This window comes from Salvelinus alpinus, chromosome 18 (genome assembly GCF_045679555.1).
Source record: "Salvelinus alpinus chromosome 18, SLU_Salpinus.1, whole genome shotgun sequence".
Taxonomy (NCBI): domain Eukaryota; kingdom Metazoa; phylum Chordata; class Actinopteri; order Salmoniformes; family Salmonidae; genus Salvelinus; species Salvelinus alpinus.
Window position 1 is genome coordinate 39,602,876 of NC_092103.1, and position 23,313 is coordinate 39,626,188.

Sequence of the window (23,313 nt, forward strand, 5' to 3'; positions counted from 1 at the left end):
CAGTTATGCACATAATACCTATTCATGAACTACTTGAACATTGTTTTCTTTTAGGGCATGGACTGGTATGTTCAGATTAAATGACAGCATAGTTTCACTCTGGTTATGAGGAGGATGTGGAGCTGAACCCAATGCAGGGTTTCAGATGGCAAAGAGACAATAGTTACAGTCACTGGTGGTTTAGACATGCCATTAATCTCAATGCCCCGAGAGACTTCAACTAGTTTGAACTTGTGTGTAGGTCTTTTAACAATGCCTGTTATGCATCTTGGCTGCAGGTATTATATTAAACTACTCACCCTAACTGCATCCTGAATAAAGTGACTTATGGTTTGACAAAAGGATTCCATGTATTGTGTAAATGATCTGTCGCTTATAATTGTCATTGAGGAAATGGTTAAATGTTAGGACATTTTGACTATCCACATTGGAACGTTCTTGTCTTTAAAGCTAGAATCATATTCACAATAGAAGCCCAGATTATGTTTGCAAAGTAGAAATACATGTACATCAGTATGACCTGATGCTTTTCTTGTGACAACAGACCTGATGAAAACCATACAATAGCTTATATGCATAATATCCAGTCTTTCTAAATCAGTTTTTGCATGTTTATATTTTATTATGATTCTTCAAATACAACCTGTCACCCATTCTCTTAACATTCAATAAGAAATGTTCTAAGAATTCATTAAGAGTAAACCGAGGTGTATAATTGTAGCATTCATTTAATTTAACTCACAGGTGGGAAATCATGTCCCATCCAACCAACCTCTCATTATTTCCTAATTATTTTTCTTATGATGACCAATAGAGTCAGTCCTACTGCCGCTGTGAAAATAATGTTGTTGTTTGACTTCACCATTTCCCAAACTGACTCAAGAACAGGAGGGACAGTGGCAGGGGCAGGAGGGTCCATGTCAGGAACAGAAGAGGCTATGTCAGGGACATGAGGGACCATGTCAGGGACAGGAGGGACCATGTCAGGGACAGGAGGGACCATGTCAGGAACAGGAGGGACCATATCAGGGACAGAAGGGACCATGTCAGGGACAGGACAGGTAGTAGGGACAGGAGGGACCATGTCAGGGACAGGAGGGACGATGTCAGGAACAGGAGGGACCATATCAGGGACAGAAGGGACCATGTCAGGGACAGGACAGGTAGTAGGGACAGGAGGGACCATGTCAGGGACAGGACAGGTGGCAGGGACAGGAGGGACGATGTCAGGGACAGAAGAGACCATGTCAGGGACAGAAGGGACCATGTCAGGAACAGGACAGGTGGTAGGGACAGGAGGGACCATGTCAGGGACAAGAGGAACCATGTCAGGGACAGAAGGAACTATGTCAGGGACAGGACAGGTGGCAGAGACAGGAGGGATGTGTGGGGGACGTGTTCGTAACCTTTTTAACAACAGTTTTACTATCATCACTGCTGAAATGACGATAAAGCAACCAGCTGCCCCTTTCCAGTACCATGACCAGCTATTCTGCTTTTTCTGGAGTCTGGTTTCTATTTTTTCTAAAAGCTCTCTAACCTGATTGTTGTTGCTGGTGTCATTGTTTTTGAACACGTGGTATCCACCCCTGCATTTCTTAACCAGCTTCTTCAGATTGCTATCCTCGCGAATGAACTGATCTATAGTTGTGTCTTCCAGTCTCTCCCCATAAGTGAAGAGCACCATCGTGTTTCCATCTATGTTGGCAGATAAAAGCTCCTTGAGTGTCTCCATTACACTCTTCTCTTGTTCTGTGAAGCGACCCAGCTGAATGACCAGGAGGAATGCATGGGGACCTGGTTCACACAGAGTCATGGCCCTGTTCATCTCCCCTCTCACTTCCTCCTCAGAAAGGTCACTGTTGGACAGACCTGGAGTGTCCACTACTATCACTCTCCTCCCACACACCTCTCCTTCTTGTCTCTCACTCTTCAGTGTTACTGGTTTGAAGCTGATTCTGGAATCAAACACCTTTTGGCCCAGAATGGTGTTCCCAGCTGCACTCTTCCCCACTCCACTCAGGCCGACCAACACCAGTCTCAGGTCATTGCTGTTAGCACCTGAAGCAAGAGTTCAGACATGAAATACTGAAATGTGAATTATAGCTTTAGACAGACTGAACAACTGTGTTAAGTCCAAACATGTTCATGCTACTGATCAGTGCCATATTTTTGTAACACCGGTATTCACTGCCATTATTGATATCCTCTCAGTCTCCTTTCACTTTTAATTTAGTGATTTATTAATTCATTTATTAAGTAGATTATTGACAACACAGCACATTTATGTTTCATGTATATTCATGTATGTTGCATATTGAATTCTACACCATTTTGTCACGACTTCTACCGAAGGTGGCTCCCCTTCCTGTTCGGGTGGCACTCGGCGGTCGTCGTCACCGGCCTACTAGCTGCCACTGATCTTTTCCTCCCCCTCCTTGTCTGTTTATTAGTTACACCTGTTTGTAATTAGGTTTATTAGTTGGGCTTTATTACCCAGCCGGCCCGCCTGCTTTGTCACACACCAATGTCACAGAGGAGGAAGATAACTTAGACAAGTTCTTCACTATTGGCACAGAATTGTATGTTTGCAATGTTTGCCCCTTTTCAAGATTTTCATTAATCTGCATTGTCCTTTTGGCTACGGTATATTTTATTGACCATAGATTCATGTGATGTTACTTTGAGTCATATTATTCTTCTGATATTCCAGGGAGATCTCACTCAATCACATGACATGTCAAACAGAATCATTTTACAGTGAGCATCACAATATATAAAATGCTCTGTATTGTATGTTTTAAAAAGTGTCTCAACATCTTCTTATAAACCATATAATACTTTTAAAGAGACACAACCTGTTTTTTCTCACCAATGACTTGGGGACAGTTCAGAAACATCAAACAAACATCCACATGAAATTACAAGCAGAGCAGGTACTGCCATAATTCAATACATATGCAGGAAAGCAAGAGACCTAGGATAGTTAGACATGCACAGTGTTTGTATAACTGTTATTTGTTTAAACTCTGATTAAATTATTTGAGTTATGATTCTGACAGGGGAACTACACATATGGAGTTGTGAAAACAGTGACTTCTGATACTCTACATACAATCAATCCTGTGGGCCATTTCTAAATGAGACGTTTGAAAGTGAATCAAGTTAGTAGGCTTTCTCTTATGTACGTAACCTCCTTTCACTCTTATTTTTGGGGTTTATTTATTTACCATTTTTAAACCTTTATTTTATCAGGTACAATATCGAGGATACATTACATTTTTGTTTGTTGCACACACAATTCAAACCTACTTTATGTAAATTATTTCCATTTCAAAATCATTTCCAAACTAAACAAAAACTCAATTCAACCATGTTCTTTGTCTAACTTTTATTTCAGTTTCTTATGTCAGTGAATCTTTCATTTTCAAATCATATTTCTGCATGCAATAGGTTACATTGAATTCTCTCCTAATAACGTTTTTTTTTCATAGATAGTGAATCAAGGAAAACAATCAGGTTTAAACTCTAAAATGAAAAATGACAACTACAGTAAAAAATGATGAATATATCTGGATATACCTGTGAAATCTGAATTAACTTGAAAATATAGATACATCTGGACAGTATACAAAGTATGATGTTATTTTACAATTAGCCTGGAATCAACTGCACCCATCACCTAAAATGTTTTATCTTCAAAAACTTAAGCTTATGTAAATGTATCCCGTTATGCAAAATAAGTGTGTTTCTGTATAATTTGTGCTTGTTTCAGCAAACACTAAGTCAGGCAAAACTGTTGTCTGTCATTGTACATTACAGGTTCCTTTCGTGAAGGCTCCAAAAGTCACTCCAACAAGAGTGAAGCCAGCTGCTTTCAAATATGCAATATTTCTTTCAGCTTTATCTCTTGCTTCTCTCTCCTTATTTTGCTTCAGCTCCTTGATTGCTCGATCCAGGGCAATTCTTCCATATTTACCTTTCAGTGCTTCAATCTCTATCCATGTCTTATTTTCATTCTCTTTCAGAATCCTATCTATCTCCTCCTCAATCGCTCTCTCAGCCTCTTGGAACATTTTGTTGGTGTAGTAGTGCTGTCCTCCATCCATTATGGTCATGTTGTTGATCTTCTCAAGCAGCTTAGAGACCTGAGAGCGATTATTGTGGTCTTTGTTGTTGAAGGCATGATATCTCCCATGGCAGGCTTCAAAGACCAAGGTTTTTAAATCTGCACAGACTTCACTTCCCATAATGAATGATTCAATACTTTCTCCCTCTAGATCATCTCCACGAGTAAAAAGCACTATGGTGTACTTTTCTGCCTCTTTGCCAAAGATCTGCTGGAGGATGTTCACCGCCTCTTTCTCCTCGTCTGTGAATCTACCCAGCTGGATCACAATCAGGAACGCATGGGGACCAGGAGCAGCAAAAGTGATGCACTTTTTGATCTCGTTCAGTATCTCCTCTTGGGTAAATTTGGTGTCGAACAAGCCTGGAGTGTCGATGATAGCAATTTTTTGCCCATCCACATTCGTTTTGGTTTTGTCACACACCAATGTCACAGAGGAGGAAGATAACTTAGACATAAAAGTGTTTTCTCCCAGGATGGTGTTTCCTACGGCACTCTTCCCAACTCCAGTCTTCCCAACCAAAACAATCCTCAGCTCATCTTTTTGCTTTGGCTGCTCTGTTGGGTGACAAAGACAAGTTCTTCACTATTGGCACAGAATTGCATGTTTGCAATGTTTGCCCCTTTTCAAGATTTCAATTAATTTGCATTGTCCTTTTGGCTACGGTATATTTTAATGTGATGTTACTTTGAGTCATATTATTGTTCCGATATTCCATGGAGATCCCACTCAATCACATGACATGTCCAATCAAATCATTTTGCAGTATCAAAAATGCTCTTTATTGTATGTTTTAAAAAGTGTCTCAACATCTTAAAAATCATATAATACTTTTTAAGAGACAAAATATTTTTTTTAATTCTCCAATGACTTGGGTACAGTTCAAACACATCAAACAACCATCCACATGAAATTACAAGCAGGGCAGGTACTGCCATAATTCAATACATATGCAAAAATGTGCAGGAAACTAAGAGACCTGTGCTAATTAAACATGCAGCTGATGGTGTCCTTTTTACCCCGACACATGTAACATAGAAAAAAGAGAAAAGCAATGAGAAGCTGGAAACTGGGTACTGGCTTGTGTTTCAGTTAAGTTATTTATCTATTAATTAACTAAATAATCAACTTGAAAGTTTCACTTAAGAAGATAATAATTTCCTGTTTGTGGACAGCACCCTCATAAGTAAAAAAGCTAAAATATTTACATATATTGACAATGCACAGAAACCCCATTATGAACGGATGTACTTGTTGATGAACAGTGAGTGTCTCTTTATTTATTACTGATTGTGTCAACCACAAAAGAAGATCCGGCATTTCACAATAAAGTAATTTGAATTGAACTGAACTATATTGGATATACTTAATATACTGTATGTTTGACAGCAGTATTTCTACATGTTTACTGTTAGTTGAATGAAAAGTTAGTGTAAAGAACCATACTTTTTGTGTACTTTGACCCATTTAACGATAACTCAACAAAATACATAAAATATTATTGCATTGACCTGATGGGTTTGCACTACAGTAGTCTACTGATATAAATACCAATTCTAGTTGATGATGTTATTACATTTAACTTCCTTTCATACAAGTATCATATATACAACAAGAATGTTAATATACTGTTAACTGAGTGTACTTACCCATCTGATTATCCAGGGAACTCATGTTTGAGCTGTGCCGTCTGTCATGTGCTGTGTTTGTTTGATTTTAGAGTGATCTAACGAATCATTACTGTCTCTATAGCCTTGTGTGCAGGGCGGGCTCTAGCCATGAGGGCCCTAAACACATTTTGGTTGGATGATTACATGTTACAACTCAGCGTAAAACACCTCCCCTCAGAGGGGTTGGGTTAAATGGGGATGACTCATTTTGGTTGAATGCATTAAGTTGTGCAACTGACTAGGTATCCCCTCCCTCCTCCCTCCTTTCTAACAGCCTACAGAATTTTAATAGGCCTAATCAATAATCAGTTTCAATAGGCTTATCAATTTCATCTTGCCAAAACAATTTCATCCAATGGTTCATTTCATTTCAAGAGTCTTAAACATGTCTGTGTTTCTATAACTGTTATTTGTTTAATACTATGATTACATAATTTGAGTTATGATTCTGATAGGGAACTACACATGTGGAGTTGTGAAAACAGTGAGTTTTGATACTCTACATACAATCAATCCTGTGGGCCATTTCCAAATGAGACATTTGAAAGTGAACTAAGTTAGTAGGCTTTCTTATATGTATGTAAGCTACAATATGTTATGTTAAAAGTTGAGAACAAGTCTTGTCATGTTACAGTATTACAGGTCAGGGTGCAAATATATAACATACAAGATCACCATCTGCTGGACGATTGATAAACTGTCTCTGGAACATCAGATGGATGATGAAAACAGAGAATTCTAAGTATGAACTTCTTTGGGTTTGATGTATAAAGTTAGTACTCCCTGCAACTTCAGCATCAGTGTCAACCTTGGGCCAAGAGGGAATTGGTTTCGCCCATGGGAGACCCGAGTTCAGATACAGCCCATGACATACAGGCCTACAATAACCCTTTTGCGGGATCACAAAAAATCGTATTCTGCAAAATATTTTACTTAAATTAACTTCCTTCTTAGTATTTTTGGCTCACAACTTTTGTCAGGATGGTTCGCAAAGCACCCTGGGTAACCCTTTGCTTTAGTTAGTAATTTGCTTGTTATTTAAATTGTCAAATTATACAGCCCAGTAGTGTCCTCCAATCTTGTTTGACATTTTTGGAAGATAATTGATCATATTTTGTATTCCCTTTCTCCATGAGAAGAGGGTAAATGCAATTTTTGGGGTTCTAATTGGTGTTCAATTCACTTAATTGTGCTCTCGAAAGCCTAATTAACAAAATATGTGGGAATGTGTTGCACACTGTCTGCCTTTTTGATGCAGCACCACATATTGTACACGACAGTAATGTTTCCACATTCAAAAACTGTTTGTTCAGCATGGCTTGTAATTTATGCTGTCTAAGTTATTGGAAGTTCGAGGTTCCGACTGTTAAATTGCCCCTGATTACATTTTGCGCAGCACATCAGTGCTAGAACCTACTCCATTATGGTTAAAAGCAGACAGTGACTCTTTAATTGCACTGGAAAGTGCCTCATTGTAATATTTAAAAGCTTTTATGTTTTTTATCTTTTCAGCTACCACCTTTCGCTCAGGTCCCTTAATGGGCCGACTCACTGGGCAACAACTGGTTGAATCAGCGTTGTTTCCACATCATTTCAACCAATGAAATCAATGTGATGAAGTTGAATCAACGTGGAAAACTGATTGGATTTGCAAAAAAGTCATCAACGTTAAGGGCATTTTGTATTTTTTTCACCCAACTTTTAACCTAAATCCAATGACATGGTGACATTTGTTGTTGATTTCACGTTGAATTCACAGTTAGTTGACAACTCAACCAAATGTAAATCAAAACTAGACATTGATCTGACATCTGTGCTCAGTGGGTAGCCTTTAATCTGTCCCCTTGGTGTACTATTTTTCCTTTGTAAGAGACTTCCGAATGATGTCTCTACATTTTTTGGTTTCACACAGTCGGCTTGGGGATTGGAAACAGCAACTGTTCACTTACAGGCCCAACACTCTTAACCGCTAGGCTACCTCCTGCCCTAGTGTCTTCCTTTTTTATGATGGTACCTCAGTTCTTGTAACATTTGAATTATCTGGGACTGATTCTGAAAATTGTTGCTTTACCTGAGAGAATTATATTTTATTCAAAGTTAATTGATTTAGAATGTTGCATTTGTTTCATTTCAACATTTACTGATGACTTGACACGCCCATCCTCTGTCTGAGCTATGTTTGTTACTGACAGAATGTTCTACATTATATTTTTGTAGGTTTATTTTAATTGATTCCACTTTGATGGGCTGAAAATCTATTTCCTCCATTGTCATGGTTTCCAAGACTATTGATTCAGAATCGTTTGTTTTGGCTTGATCATCATCCTGCATTCCCCTAGATTCAGGTAACAGGTGACAGTGTCTGTACCCCATAAAAACACCCCAATGACACAAACTTTCATGGTATGACACTGGATCCTATTAGTAGACGGTGTGATGATTCTGAAACACCTCCCTTTCACTTTAAAAACTTCTATATTTTAAAACAGTACCAAAGCTAACATGTGGAAAGAAACATTTTCTCTTCAAAACATGTTAAAATCCTGTTTTGTTAAATCAACCAATCAATCAATCAATTGTATTCATAAAGCCCTTTTTTACATCAGTAGATGTCACAAAGGGCTATAACGAAACCCAGCCTAAACCCCTAACAGCAAGCAATGCAGATGTCCAGCTTCTGCAAAGGATACCAGAAAACACACCCTTTTAACAGGGAAATCATGAGTAATATGACACATCTGAGTGTCATTAATGTCTCCAGGACGGTCTCTGCCGCCCTCTGGTGACAGGTGGAACCATGACAGTACACCCTTCTAGGAGCGGCTCAAACCACAGAGCCAGGGCGACTACCACGTAGTTGGTTGAAGTCCCAAACAAATCCCGGATCCTGGATGTCCCGGCCAGGCACCCACGCCCGCTTCTCAGGACCGTAGCCCTCCCAGTCCACCAGGTACTGCAGGGTGCTTCGGACCCGTCGAGCCTCCAACAGACACCAGACAGTGTAGGCCGGGCGGACATCCACAAGACGAGGGGGCGGAGGGGCAGGTGTGGGGTTAGAGAAGGGACTGGTCCTTACCAGCTCGAGACGGGAGACATGGAAGGATGGACAGACCCTCTGGAGACGATTGATGATCGAGTTGATGCAACTGAGGATCTTGAATGCTCCTATTTAGCATGGAGCGAGCTTCCATGAGTCCACCTTTAAGGGAAGATCACGGGTGGACAGTCTCACCTGTTGACCCGGTTGGGGGAGTCGAAGAGGCCTTCAGTGCCGGTTTGTTTGGAGTTGGTGTCTTGCAGAGGAGCGGAGCTAAGAGGGGACAGCAAGGGGTCATCAGGTCAGGTAATCCTGAGGCATGGTCCTAGGGCTCAGGTCCTCCGAGAGGGGAGGGAGCGGGAGAGAAAGAGAATTAGAGGGAGCATACTTAAATTCACACAGGACACTGGATAAGACAGGAGAATTACACTAGATTTAAGAGACTGATCCTAGCCCCCTGACACAGAAACTATTGCAGCATAGATACTGGAGGCTGAGACAGGAGGGGTCGGGAGACACTGTGGCCCCGTCCGCGATACCCCTGGACAGGGCCAACCAGGCAGGATATAATCCCCACCCACTTTGCCAAAGCACAGCCCCCACACCACTAGAGGGATATCCGCAGAGCACCAACTTACTACCCTGAGATAAGGCTGAGTATAGCCCACGACGACCTTCTTCACCGCACGAGCCAGAGGGGGCGCAAAACCGGACAGGAAGATCACGTCTGTGACTCAACCCACTCAAGTGACGCACCCCTCGTAGGGACGGCATGGAAGAACACTAGTAAGCCAGTGACTCAGCCCCGTAATAGGGTCAGAGGCAGAGAATCCCAGTGGAGAGAGGGGAGCCTGTCAGGCAGAGACAGCAAGGGTGGTTCGTAGCTCCAGTGCATTTCAACTCACCTTCGCACCTCTGGGCCAGACTACACTCAATCATAAGACCTACTGAAGAGATGAGTCTTCAATAAAGACTTAAAGTTTGAGACTGAGTCTGAGTCTCTCACACGGATAAGCAGACCATTCCATAAAAATAGAGCTCTATAGGAGAAAGCCCTGCCTCCAGCTGTTTGCTTAGAAATTATAGGGACAGTAAGGAAGCCTGCGTCTTATGACTGTAGCGTACGTGTAGGTATGTATGGCAGAACCAAATTAGAGAGATAGGTAGGAGCAAGCCAATGTAATGCTTTGTATGTTAGCAGTAAAACCTTGAAATCAACCCTAGAATTAACAGGAAGCCAGTGTAGAGAGGCTAGCACTGGAGAAATATGATCAAATTTTGGGGTTCTACTCAAGATTCTAGCAGGCGTGTTTAGCACTAACTGAAGTTTATTTTGTGCTTTATCCGGGCAGACGAAGGGTAGAGCATTGCAGTAGTCTAATCTAGAAGGGACAAACGCATGGATGAGCTTTTCTGCATCATTTCTGGACAACAAGTTTAGGATTTTTTGCAATGTTACGAAGATAGAAGAAAGCTTTCCTTGAAATATTCTTAATACGTTTGTCAAAAGAGAGATCAGGGTCCAGAGTTAACGCCAAGGTCCTTCACAGTTTTATTTGGCTTCCAGGGTGGGCAACATCTGCTAACCATGTGTATGTGACCAATCAAATTTGATTTAGCAGTGAAAGTTAACATTATGTTTCCGAATGAAATCACCAAGAGGTAGAATATATAGTAAAAACAATAGTGGTTCTAAAAAGGAACCTTGAGGAACACCGAAACTTACAATTGATTTGTCAGAGGACAAACCATCCACAGAGACAAACTGATATCTTTCTGACAGATACGATCTAAACCAGGCAAGAACTTGTCTGTGTAGACCAATTAGGGTTTCCAATCTCTCCAAAAGATTGTGGTGTTCGATACCGAGGTAAAGTTGGTTTTATATTCAGACATTTGGACATTCAACAGACATTCGCCAAAAGTGGAATTTGTATTAAAAACAAAGGTTGTAAGAATATAGAATAAATCGAATAAATAATATCTAGTTTGATGATTCTGTAACAAACTGTGAATTAGTTATTGATTTATACAGCTTTAAATTGCATTTTAAAGATTTTATGTATTTCTATCAAATCAAAACTGGAATTTGTATTCAAAACAAAGGTTTTAAAAGTATGCTAGACAGTTATAGAATAAACCATATCTATTTTTATGTTTCTGTGACAATCAATGAATTAGTTATTGATTTTTACATTTGTAAATGGATTTTGGCGAATGTCTGAATGTGTGAATATAAAACCAACTTACCTTGGTGTAAAACATGGTGTCAAAAGCAGCACTAAGGTCTAGGAGCACGAGAAAAAATGCAGAGCCTTGGTCTGACGCTATTAAAATGTATTTTAACGAGTGCAGTCTCGTGAAGGTGCTTTAATGGGGTTTAAAACAAGACTGAAGCGTTTCGTATATATTATTTGTCTTGCAGTGAGTTGCTGCCCCACAGCTTTTTCAACAATGTTTGAGAGGAATGGGTGATTTGATATAGGCCAATAGTTTTTTACATTTTCAGGGTCAAGATTTAGGTTTTTCAATTGAGGCTTTATTACTGCCACTTTTAGTGAGTTTTGTACACATCTGGTGGATAGCGAGCCGTTTATTGTGTTCAACATAGGAGGGCCAAACACTGGAAGCAGCTCTTTCAGTAGTGTAGTTGGAATAGGGTCCAGTATGCAGCTTGAAGGTTTAGAGTTGACATCAGTCAAAAACCATTAAAACTTCCAGCAACAGTGTTGGTATTGTGTTATCATTGTTGTTTTTCATAGGGGATTATAATGAAAAGCATCACCAATATAGTTTTTAAAATGTAATAGTACAGTCAAAAACTTTATATAGGGGATTATAATGAAAAGATTCACCAATATAGTTTTAAAAATGTAATAGTACAGTCAAAAACTTTATTTAAAGTTAGCTTCGTTCTATCTGCTAATTGATTTATATAATGAATTGTTTGCATTTTCAATAAATGTTTAAGCAAGTTCAAAGTATAATTTTCTGATATTTTTTTTATCCAGAAAACAATGTCAAGTAAAAGTCAGGAGTACTTTTATTTTGAAAATTAGGCGTACAGGAAGGAACTGCCGATGCTAAGTGACAGATGGCTAGCTGTTATGTGAGTGAGTCTGAGGGTAAAATGGCTACAGCTTACAATATGTTTCAGTTAGAAACAACGTCTATTATGGCCGTTGTCGTCGAGACGGCAATGACAGAAATGGGCAAATTTTTGACCACCGGGCCGAACTCTTACGTTTGCAATCCGGAGAGAGAGGTGAGTACAGAGTTGAGCTAACTGCGTCAAATATGTTTTTAAAGTAACCTAACTAGTTATACATCCGGAAAAAATATATGCCTCATTGTTCTATCTGTGGCAACGTATAGTACTGTTAACGCGTAACGTTATCTAACTAGCTAAATATACGTTGTCTAGTAGTTTATCCAACGTTGTGTAACCACTGCGAATATTTGGTGTAACTATGGCTAAATTAGTCAGCTTCCTGCAATTTCCGTATCTTCGGTAGTTGCTAGCTAGTTAGCTAACTACTAGCCGTTAGCTAAATGTGTTTTTCTTTTTTAAACCTTTTATTTAACTAGGCAGGTCAGTTAAGAACAAATCATTATTTACAATGACGGCTTGAAGACTGACTTGTTCAGGGGCAGAACGACAGATTTTTACCTTGTCAGTTCGGGGATTCGAGCTGTTACCATGTGTTTTTTAATTGTGTTAGTTTCAACAGCACGTACAGCCTGAATCAGCTGTACGTGCTGTTGAAACTAACACAATTACAAAACGCATGGAATTGGTAGATATCTTTTACCTTACTGGTTAGTAACCTTTCGGTTACTGGACCAACGCTCTAACCACTAGGCTACCTGCCGCGTTAACTTAGTGGTTTCACATCATTTTCTTTGCAGCGTAGCTGACTGCACAGATAACTAAGTTAACGTTAACTAACTATTTAGGTAACATTTTTTTTTCAATTTCTCTTCACAGCTGTACACAATTATGAATCTGGTGACAGGGGAGGCTATTCGTAAAATCTGCCAACTATTCCTAGTGGTCTCCTCAAGTTTACAAAATGAGAACGATAAACTGAAGACCAAGGTGGAGCAGATGGATGAAGTTCTGAAAACCAAGGTGGAGCAGATGGATGAAGATATGAAGGCATTGACTGAGAAGGCTGAACATTATAGAGCATCACTGGCTAAAATGCAGGCACAAGCAGAACCGAAAGGACCCACGCATATTCTGCTCAATGGAATGATTTTTGCAATTCCACCAGTTGGTGAGTGTTATAGACCTAGCTAGCTAGCCAGACAATATTTTTTTAATTAACTAGGCAAGTCAGTTAAGAACAAATTCTTATTTACAATGACGGCCTAGGAACAGTGGGTTAAGAACAAATTCTTATTTACAATGACGGCCTAGGAACAGTGGGTTAACTGCCTTACTCAGGCAGAACAACATATTTTTTTACTTTGGCAGCTCGGGGATTCGATCTAGCAACCTTTCAGTTACTGGCCCAATGTTCTAACCACTAGGCTACCTGCCAAGGCTTTAGCTAAAGCTAGTTATTGGTGTTCTTGGCCTACTGATAATTTATTTTCAAATACATTTAGGCCTAAATCACACAATTTTGTGGGAAGAAAGGGAAAGGTGAATGTGTGTTAAAGGTAATTATGCTTGTTATGTTTTAGGTCTCTCAATGTTCTCTGGAATCACAGCGGCTTCAACATTGCCAGGGAATGTCAGTCAAGCAAACACTGTCACTAATGCGATGTCAGTCTGTGCAGGTAATCCTTCAAATTGTGTTATTTGGAATAATGGTTAGCAAACCAAGGTCTTAATCACTAGGAACCAAACAGAAGCAAATGGGCCAAAACGAGAAGGGCATAGGCAGCTAGTGAGTGGTGTCACCACCAGTGAGTGGTGTACAGAATGGTGTTGTCTGCGTAGAGGTGGATCAGAGAATCACCAGCAGCATCATTGATGTATACAGAGAAAAGTCGGCTCGAGAATTGAACCCTGTGGCACCCCCATAGAGACTGCCAGAGGTCCGGACAGCAGGCCCTCTGATTTGACACACTGAACTCTATCAGAGAAGTAGTTGGTGAACCAGGCGAGGCAGTCATTTGAGAAACCAAGGCTGTTGAGTCTGCTGATAAGAATGTGGTGATTGACAGAGTCGAAAGCCTTGTCCAGGTTGATGAATACGGCTGCACAGTATTGTCTCTTATCAATGGCTGTTATGATGTCGTTTAGGACCTTGAGCGTGAGGTGCACCCATGACCAGCTCGGAAACCAAATTGCATAGCGGCGCAGGTACGGTGGGATTCAAAATGGTCGGTGATCTGTTTGTTAACTTCGCTTTCGAAGGCAGGGTAGGATAGATATAGGTCTGTAACAGTTTGGGTCTAGAGTGTCTCCCCCTTTGAAGAGGGGAGATGACCACGGCAGCTTTCCAATCTTTGGGGATCTCAGATGATACGAGAGGTTGAACAGGCAAGTAATAGGGGTTGCAATAATTGCGGCAGATTGTCTAGCCCGGCTGATTTTTTGGGGGGGGGTTCACATTTTGCAGCTATTTCAGAACATCAGCTATCTGGATTTGGGTGAAGGAGAAATGGGGAGGCTTGTGCAAGTTGCTGTGGGCGGTGCAGCGCTGTTGACCGGAGTAGAAGTAGCCAGGTGGAAAGCATGGCCAGCCGTAGAAAAATGCTTATTGAAATTCTCAATTATTGTGGATTTATCAGTGGTGATAGTGTTTCCTAGCCTCAGTGCAGTGGGCAGCTGGGAGGAGGTGCTCTTATCCTCCATGAGCTTTATTGTCCCAGAACTTTTTGGAGTTTGTGCTACAAGATGCAAATTTCTGTTTAAAAAAGCTAGCCTTTGCTTTCCTAACTGCCTGTGTATATTGGTTCCTAACTTCCCTGAAAAGTTGCATGTCTCGGGGGCTATTCGATGCTAATGCTGTACGCCACAGGATGTTTTTGTGCTGGTCAAGGGCAATCAGGTCTGGAGTGAACCAAGGGCTATATCTGTTCCTGGTTCTACATTTTTTGAATGGGGCATGCTTATTTAAGATGGTGAGGAAAGCACTTTTAAAGAATAACCAGGCATCCTCTACTGACGGAATGAGGTCAATATCCTTCCAGGATACCCGGGCCAGGTCGATTTAGAAATACCTGCTTGCTGAAGTGTTTTAGGGAGCGTTTGACCGTGATGAGGGGTGGTCGTTTGACCGCGGACCCATTACGGACGCAGGCAATGAGGCAGTGATCGCTGAGATCCTGGTTGAAGACAGCAGAGGTGTAGGGCAGGTTGGTCAGGATGATATCTATGAGGGTGCCTGTGTTTACGGATCTGGGGTTGTACCTGGTAGGTTCCTTGATAATTTGGGTGAGATTGAGGGCATCTAGCTTAGATTGTAGGACGGGCGGGGTGTTAAGCATATCCCAGTTTAGGTCACCTAACAGTACAAACTCTGAAGATAAATGGGGGGCAATTAATTCACATATGGTGTCCAGGGCACAGCTGGGGGCTGAGGGGGGTCTGTAACAAGCGGCAACAGTGAGAGACTTATTTCTGGAAAGGTGGATTTTTAAAAGTAGAAGGTCAAACTGTTTGGGCACAGACCTGGATAGCATGACAGAACTCTGTGGGCTGTCTCTGCAGTAGATTGCAACTCCACCCCCTTTGGCAGTTTTTGGTGGCCTTCCTAAGCCAGGATTCAGACACGGCTAGGACATCAGGGTTGGCCGAGTGTAATAAAGCAGTGAATAAAACAAACTTAGGGGTGAGGCTTCTGATGTTAACATGCATTAAACCAAGGCTTTTACGGTTACAGAAGTCAACAAATGAGAGCGCCTGGGGAATAGGAGTGGAACTGGGGGCTACAGGGCCTGGGTTAACCTCTACATCACCGGAGTAGGATAAGGGTATGGCTAAAGGCTATAAGAACTGGTCGTCTAGTGCGTTGGGGACAGAGAATAAAAGGAGCAGATTTCTTGGCGTAGTAGAATAGATTCAAGGCATAATATACAGACACGGGTATGGTAGGATGTGAGTACAGTGGAGGTAAACCTATGCGTTGCCTCCAGAGACGAAACCTCTCATCGTCACGCATCAATTAACGTAGGTGAGGTCTCCGCATATGTGTGGGGTGAGCCGAAAGAACTAAGACATTTTGAGCGGGACAGGGCTCTACAGTGAAATAAAACAATAAAAACTAGCCAAGACAGCAGTAGACAAGGCATATTGACATTAGAGAGAGTCATAAAGCAATCACAGGTGTTGATCAGGAGAGCTAAGACAACAACGGATGAATGGGCAGAGCGGGTCAGTTAGGTACATACAGGACCTGAGTTCGAGGCTGGGGCCGACAGGTAAACAAAATGAGGTACCGTGTTATTGAAACAGTCCCGGGTGCATCAGCTGTGTAGCTTAGTGATCATAGGGTCAAACGAGTAGCAATACGTGAGTCAGGGTGCTGTTCGGTAGTCACTACTACGCTGGACAAGCAGGGGACACAGCGTTCAGAAAAATCTAGCGGCCTGGGGCTAGTAGATGGTTCTGCTGCGATACCTTAACAGAATAGCCTGTTGAGACCACATCGGGAAATCACGTCGGCAGTCCAGTCGTGCTGGATCGACGGAGCTCCGTGTTGACAATAAAGAGTCCAGGCCAACTGGCAAAGGAGGTATTGTAGCCCTAGAATTAGCTGGTATATGGGCCTAGCTCAAGGCTAGTTGGTGCTTGCTTCGGGAAGAGGCGTTAGCTAACAGTAGCCACTCGTTTGCAGCTAGCTAGCTGCGATGATCCGGAGTAATGGTCCAGAGCGGCAGGAATCCGGTGATATGGTGGAGAGAGGCATTCCAATATGCTCTGGGTTGATATCGCGCTGTGCAGACTGGCAGGTGATTGTCCAAGCTAAGGCTGGCTGATTCCGGGGGGGAAAAGGCGAGGACCGCTAGCCGTGGCTAACAAAGACTAGCAGCTAGTTAGCTGGCTAGCTCCTGATGGAAGTTCCAGTTATAAGGAATAAAAATAAAAAAACAGATCCGTACCGCATTACATTGGGTGAGGCATGGAGACTGCATGGATATGTGCTGTTTTATACACCGGTCAGCAACAGGTGAAGCTGAAATAGCCGAATCCACTAATTTTAAGTGTTGTCCACGTACTTTTGTATGTATAGTGTAGCTCAGATATAGAGGATGGGCGTGTCAAGTCATCAGTAAATGTTGAAATGAAACTAATGCGACATTCTAAATCAATTAACTTTGAAACCATGATGTCTATCAAAATTGAATCAATAGAGGATATATTGCTTCATGGCAATTGAATAAAATATATTCTCTCTGGTAAAGCAACAATTTTCAGTATCAGTCCCAGATAATTCAAATGTTACAAGAACTGAGGACATGATGGTATATTATACCATCATAAAAAAGGAAGACACTAGGGCGGCAGGTAGCGGCAGGTAGAAAGGTTGCTGTTTCCAATCCCCGAGCCGACTGTGAAAAATCTGTCGGTGCCGTTGAGTAATTTTGCTGGAAGTTTTTATGGTTTTTACTACTGTCAACTCTTAACAAAACAGGATTTAAACATGTTTTAAAGATAATGTTCATATCCACACATTTGCTTCTGTACCGTTTTTAATCAATAGAAGTTGTCAAAGTCAAAGGGGGGTGTTACAGCAACCTGTTACCTGAATTTAGACGAATGCAAGATAATGGTCAAGCTAAAACAAAAGATTCTGAGTCAATGGTCTTGGAAGCCATGTCTATGGATGACATTTTTTTTTTTTGTCTATCAAAGTTGACTCAATTGATGAAAACAAGATCATTATGGAACATCAAACTAGTCACTTAGATACAGATCATAATGTTGACAATCATGAAAACTGAAACGAGTCACGGATCCCCACATGGCAGTTTCTTGTCATCGTTGGTAGCTATCTGGCCATCCAGAATGCACAACTCAGACTTCTGCCCTATTGAACCAAGTGCATAGTTTTTCGTGACGACGTCGGCTAACTCATCTATAGCACAAGTCAGCTTGGTTGGTTGCTGTCTCTCACTCCCTGCATCACTTGGTCACAGTAAGGCCCCTCCCCTGCTTGCTAGAGAGGCACCTCTCTCCCTACTGTGGCGCAGCCCTGGTTAATAAAGTAGTTTAGATTTTTTTTCAAATATTTTTGTTATTTTTTTATTCTGCTACCTTCACTCGATTCTGACCGGGTTTGGATCCTACCTGTCTATATGGTACAGGTCTCTCTCTATATTAAAATGTTTTATGTACACTACCGTTCAAAAGTTTGGGGTCACTTAGAAATTTCGTTTTTTTTAAAGAAAAGCATCACTCTGGTTGTAATTCTGACAGTGTCCACAAGATGGCAGCAGTGTGTGTGCAACGGATAACTGAACAACAGGACTTTTAGTGTGAAGTCCCCAGTTACATTTGGGCAAATCGTGAAAGAGACATTCTCATTCATATTCCATTTTTCTGCAAGAATATTGTCAAATCTGTATACTTGGCCATATAAGCCATACAACCAGTTTTCATGACTTCATAAGGCATGCTGTCGTACAAGGTTAGTAGCAACATTTTGTGACCGAGACATGGTTTCTGGACACTCCCGTAAAGCTCAGCTCATTGGTTGGTTCATTAAATAGTACTCGCAAAACACCAGTCTCAACGTCAACAGTGAAGAGGTGACTTCGGGATGCTGGCCTTCTAGGCAGAGCCATGTCTCAGACTGGCCAGTAAGCCATATCTCAGACTGGCCAATAAAAATAGAAGATTAAGATGGGCAAAAGAACACAGACACTGGATAGAGGAACTCTGCCTAGAAGGCCAGCATCCCGGAGTTGCCTTTTCACTGTGAATGTTGAGACTGGTGTTTTGCGGGTACTATTTAATGAAGCTGCCAGTTGAGGACTTGTGAAGCATCTGTTTCTCAAACTAGACACTCTCATGTACTTGTCCTCTCGCTCAGTTGTGCACCGGGGCCTCCCACTCCTCTTTCTATTCTGGTTAGAGCCAGTTCTGTGAAGGGAGTAGTACACAGCATTGTACGAGATCTTCAGTTTCTTGGCAATTTCTCACATGGAATAGCCTTCATTTCTCAGAACAAGAATAGACTGAGGAGTTTCAGAAGAAAGGTCTTTGTTTCTGGCCATTTTGAGCCTGTAATCGAACCCACAAATGCTGATGCTCCAGATACTCAACTAGTCTAAAGAAGGCCAGTTTTATTGCTTCTTTAATCAGAACAACAGTTTTCCACTGTGCTAACATATTTGCAAAAGGATTTTCTAATGATCAATTAGCCTTTTTAAAATTATAAACTTGGATTAGCTAACACAACGTGTCATTGGAACACAGGAGTGATGTTTGCTGATAATGGACCTCTGTACGCTTATGTAGATATTCAATAAAAAATCAGCTGTTTCTAGCTACAATAGTCATTTACAACATTTAATGTCTACACTGTATTTCTGATCAATTTGATGTTATTTTAATGGACAAAAAGTGCTTTTCTTTCAAAAACGAGGTCATTTTTAAATGACCCCAAACTTTTGAACGGTAGTGTATATCGGGTCCGGGTGGGAAAGCCCCAGGTCCATATCGGAAGGGGTCCAACTGTTTGTACCCATGAAGACCTCTAATTGGGTAGTCATAATTTTGAGATTATAATAACTCTCTATTTGCAAAAAATAACATTCTGAACAATGCTTTTCTTTGTACACATTCGGAGCATTTGCCAAGCTGCTGAAATTGTGCGCTTCCCAACTTTAGGCTATGCGTTTGCGATTTTAAAACCATCCACAATTATTTTTTTGGGAGACACTAATGATCCTCTGTGGCTATATCATGCTCTCTGGTTTAGTATTTTGAATAATTTGATTTATTTCTGTAAAGACAGGAGTAATTTACATAATATGGGTAAATGTAATTAAATTGACTTAGGGGGAAGCTTAGCTAACCTATTGGATGCGCTACCTATGGGGAAGGGACTACCTGAATGTTTGTTTCCACTTTCCTTTGTAAAACGTTTTGCTACTTTGTGCACTAATGAATATGGCCCAGTTTGAAAACAATTCACAGGCTGGTAAACGTATGTTTATTTTAATGCTAATGTTAAAAAAAGATTCAGACTAGCGTCCAGCTGCTTTATTTGTACATCATCAAGATGCCTCATGCTACATAAACAGAAGATCTATAGGCTCCGGTTATATGGGCCGTTCTAGCTCGGACAAGGCTACTTATTTTTAATTAATGATATTAGTTTGTATAATCCTCCTTTGTAAAACCTGCTTAATTTATAGTTTATTTTTATATATATATATGTGTGTGTGTATATATATACTCATAATTCTTTTGTCTTTAGGTCCTGCAAAGGTTTGCAGCAAACCCACAGAGATGTCTTCATTGGAGTGTGACTCCTCTCTGGGAGACACAGATGGACTGAATACAGACCCCTCTCCAAGAGACACTGAATCCAACGAAGAGCATATGAGAGCTGCTTTGCCAGAGGGCAACGAGAGAGACAGCCATGAAATCCAGAAAAACAGCAATACTACTAAAAGGATGCGATCCAAAGAAACCAAATGCTTCAAGTGTGATGTTTGTGAGAAGACCTTCAGCCGGAACAACCTACTGGTACAACACAAGCTAACTCACACAAGACCCTTCAAGTGTGATGTGTGTGAAAAGACCTTCAGCAGGAAGGGGTCACTGGAAGCTCACAAGCTAATTCACACACTGGTACATCAGATGCTAATTCACACAGAAGAAAGGCCATTCACTTGTGGTCAATGTGGCAAAACATTCACAATGTCCAAGCAGCTCGAACATCACATGTTGCGTCACAGAGACAAAACGCTCAGTTGCAAAGTCTGTGGAAATACATTCTCTACCAAGAAAGATCTGAAACGACATCAACTTGTTCATGCAGTGGAGAGACCGTTCAAGTGCCTGACTTGTGACAAGGGTTTCACATCAAGGAAACTGCTTATCGAGCACGAGAGAATCCACACCGGTGAAAAACCATACAGCTGTGCTGTATGTGGAAAGAGTTACAGACAGCATGGTGGCCTAAATATTCATATGCGAACACATACAGGTGTACGGCCGCACTCATGTTCAGAGTGTGGTAAGGGTTTTATGACAAGCAGCAGCCTCAAAAACCACATGGTTGTTCATACAGGGGAGAAGGCATTTAAATGTGAGACATGTGGAGCTGCTTTCGGCCATAAAGCAAACCTTCAGAGACACCAAGTTCTTCACACAGGGGAGAGACCGTACAAATGTAAAGTGTGTGGGAAAAGCTACCTTCAGTCCACTGACCTAAAAGCTCACATGCATAGTCATGGGGCAACCAAACCATTTATGTGTGACTTATGTGGAAAGACTTTTATGTACAATTTTCAAATGAGACGACACAATCTAAAATGGCACACAGCTGAAGGAGAGAAGCAGAGGGAACAACAGAGAAGAGAGAGAACGAGAGAGAGAACCGCCAAGAGAGCGGGAACCTCAACAAAGCCATTCAGTTGCGACATATGTTTGAACGGCTTCAGCTCCATGTTAACTCTGAAAAACCATCAACGAAGTCACACAGGACTAAAGCAATACTCTTGTTCCATTTGCGGAAAGAACTTTGCCTATAAAAATACTTTGGACTATCACATGAGACTTCACAGTGGAGTGAAGCCCTACGCTTGTAAATACTGTGAAAATAAATTTGTTCTTAAGCAAGCTCTCGAAGGACATGAGCGAACCCATACAGGTGAAAAGCCCTTCAAATGCAGTTATTGTGACAAGACTTTCTCAGTCAACACCAATCTCAAAAGGCATGAGCGAGTCCACACGGGAGAGAAGCCATTCAAATGTGACGTCTGCGGGAGAGGTTTCAGCCAAGCCAACAATGTCAAAGCCCACATGCAGGTCCACACCGGAGTTAGGCCTTATTATTGCAAGAGATGTGGAAAGGGCTTTTCTGACATAAGACACTACAAAAACCATAGCTGTAATGGTGTGGCAGCAACACGTGATCGGTCTCGTAAATCTTCTGACCGCTCTTTCAGAAATAAGAAAGGAGGTGAAGACAGCAGTGCTTGCCTTAATGCTGCTGTGATGTAGACTCAGTGATATAATCTCTATCATTCACAGTGGGGCAACTTCCTGCTTTCAGACATCAGGAACAACAGGGATGTATCTGTAGGGTTAAAAGTTCTGGGATGGGTTTCTGGAAAGCCTCGTAGGAAATGAATGTGTCCTTTAGATGAGTGCCTGCTGTAATGCTTGGAGATATTGCTGTAAGTCTTAGGGTCAATGTTCATGAGGCCAAATTCCTCATGAAGACATGACTGTTTTTCTGACAGTGTACTGAATTGCTTAAGATTTTATTTTACACTATTGTGTAAATCATTAAACACCTATTTCATGTGAAAATATCAGAATGAGTCATTCACATTTTCTGTCATTTTGTCTCTTTTGCCAAGATAATCCATAGGATTTCTGTTTGAGCTATACATTTTATTTTATATATATACACTGAACAAAAATAAACGCAACATGTAAAGTGTACTTATTTCTCTGAAATTTTGGCCTGAATTTTTTTACATCACTTTTAGTGAACATTTCTCCTTTGCCAAGATAATCCATCCAGCTGAGTCATGTCAAGAAGCTGATTAAACAGCATGCTCATTAGATAGGTGCACCTTGTGCTGGAGACAACAAAAGGCTACTCTAAAATGTGCAGTTTTGTCACACAACACAATGCTACAGTTTTCACAAGTTTTGAGGGAGCGTGCAATTGGCATGCTGACTGCAGGAATGTCCACCAAAGCTGTTGCCAGAGAACTGAATGTTAATTTCTCTACCATAAGCTGCCTCCAACTTTGTTTTGGGGAATTTGGCAGTACATCCAACCGGCCTCACAACCACAGACCACGTGTAACCACGCCAGCCCAGGACCTCCCGGCTTCTTCACCTGCGGGATCGTCTGATACCAGCCACCTAGACAGCTGATGAAACTGAGTATTTCAGGCTGTAATAAAGCCCTTTTGTGGGGAAAAACTTATTCTGATTGGCTGGGCCCGGCTCCCCAGTGCCCACCCCTGGCTGCACCCCTGCCCAGTCATTGAAAGCCATAGATTAGGGCCTAATGATTTAATCTCAATTGACTGATTTCCTTATGAACTGTAACACAGTAAAATGTGATATTGCATGTTGTGTTTATTTTTGTTCACTATATAGATAGATCAATCTCTTGGCATTAATACACCTGAAGCCCTTTATATATTTTTTACACACTGATGTTCAGTGGCATCACTCAGTCTTTTGGAGCTTGGTTAATTTAAATTGGGAATTTGGAATCAACTTGGGAATCAAGTATAATTTAAAAAAATTCTGACCTTCTCAACAAAAACCTTGCGTCAGTTCTACTTTTATAATTATTTACAGTACCTGTCA

The 23,313-nt window shown here is 41.2% G+C and overlaps 2 protein-coding genes across 4 annotated transcripts; one reads left to right on the forward strand and one right to left on the reverse strand.

Moving 5' to 3' along the window:
• Positions 1-597: 597 nt before the first annotated feature.
• LOC139544313 (GTPase IMAP family member 9-like) lies at positions 598-5,931 on the reverse strand. 2 transcript variants are annotated; one of them, XM_071351282.1, is made up of 2 exons: positions 5,780-5,931; positions 598-2,061 (listed from the first exon to the last, which is right to left on the reverse strand). In XM_071351282.1, the coding sequence occupies exons 1-2, from the start codon at positions 5,802-5,804 to the stop codon at positions 779-781; spliced, it is 1,308 nt and encodes a 435-aa protein (XP_071207383.1). In that variant the 5' UTR covers positions 5,805-5,931; the 3' UTR covers positions 598-778. The 2 variants fall into 2 exon arrangements, with proteins under 2 accessions (XP_071207383.1, XP_071207384.1); XM_071351283.1 differs by lacking the exon at positions 598-2,061 and adding an exon at positions 3,377-4,687 and having other exon boundaries at positions 5,780-5,920.
• Positions 5,932-11,892: 5,961 nt separating this feature from the next.
• On the forward strand, positions 11,893-22,425 carry LOC139544314 (zinc finger protein 271-like). Of its 2 annotated transcripts, XM_071351284.1 has the most exons (4): positions 11,893-12,102; positions 12,826-13,117; positions 13,530-13,625; positions 20,225-22,425. In XM_071351284.1, exons 1-4 carry the CDS (start codon positions 11,932-11,934, stop codon positions 21,976-21,978), a joined length of 2,313 nt encoding a protein of 770 aa, XP_071207385.1. In that variant the 5' UTR covers positions 11,893-11,931; the 3' UTR covers positions 21,979-22,425. The 2 variants fall into 2 exon arrangements, with proteins under 2 accessions (XP_071207385.1, XP_071207386.1); XM_071351285.1 differs by lacking the exon at positions 13,530-13,625.
• The last annotated feature ends 888 nt before the right edge of the window (positions 22,426-23,313 follow it).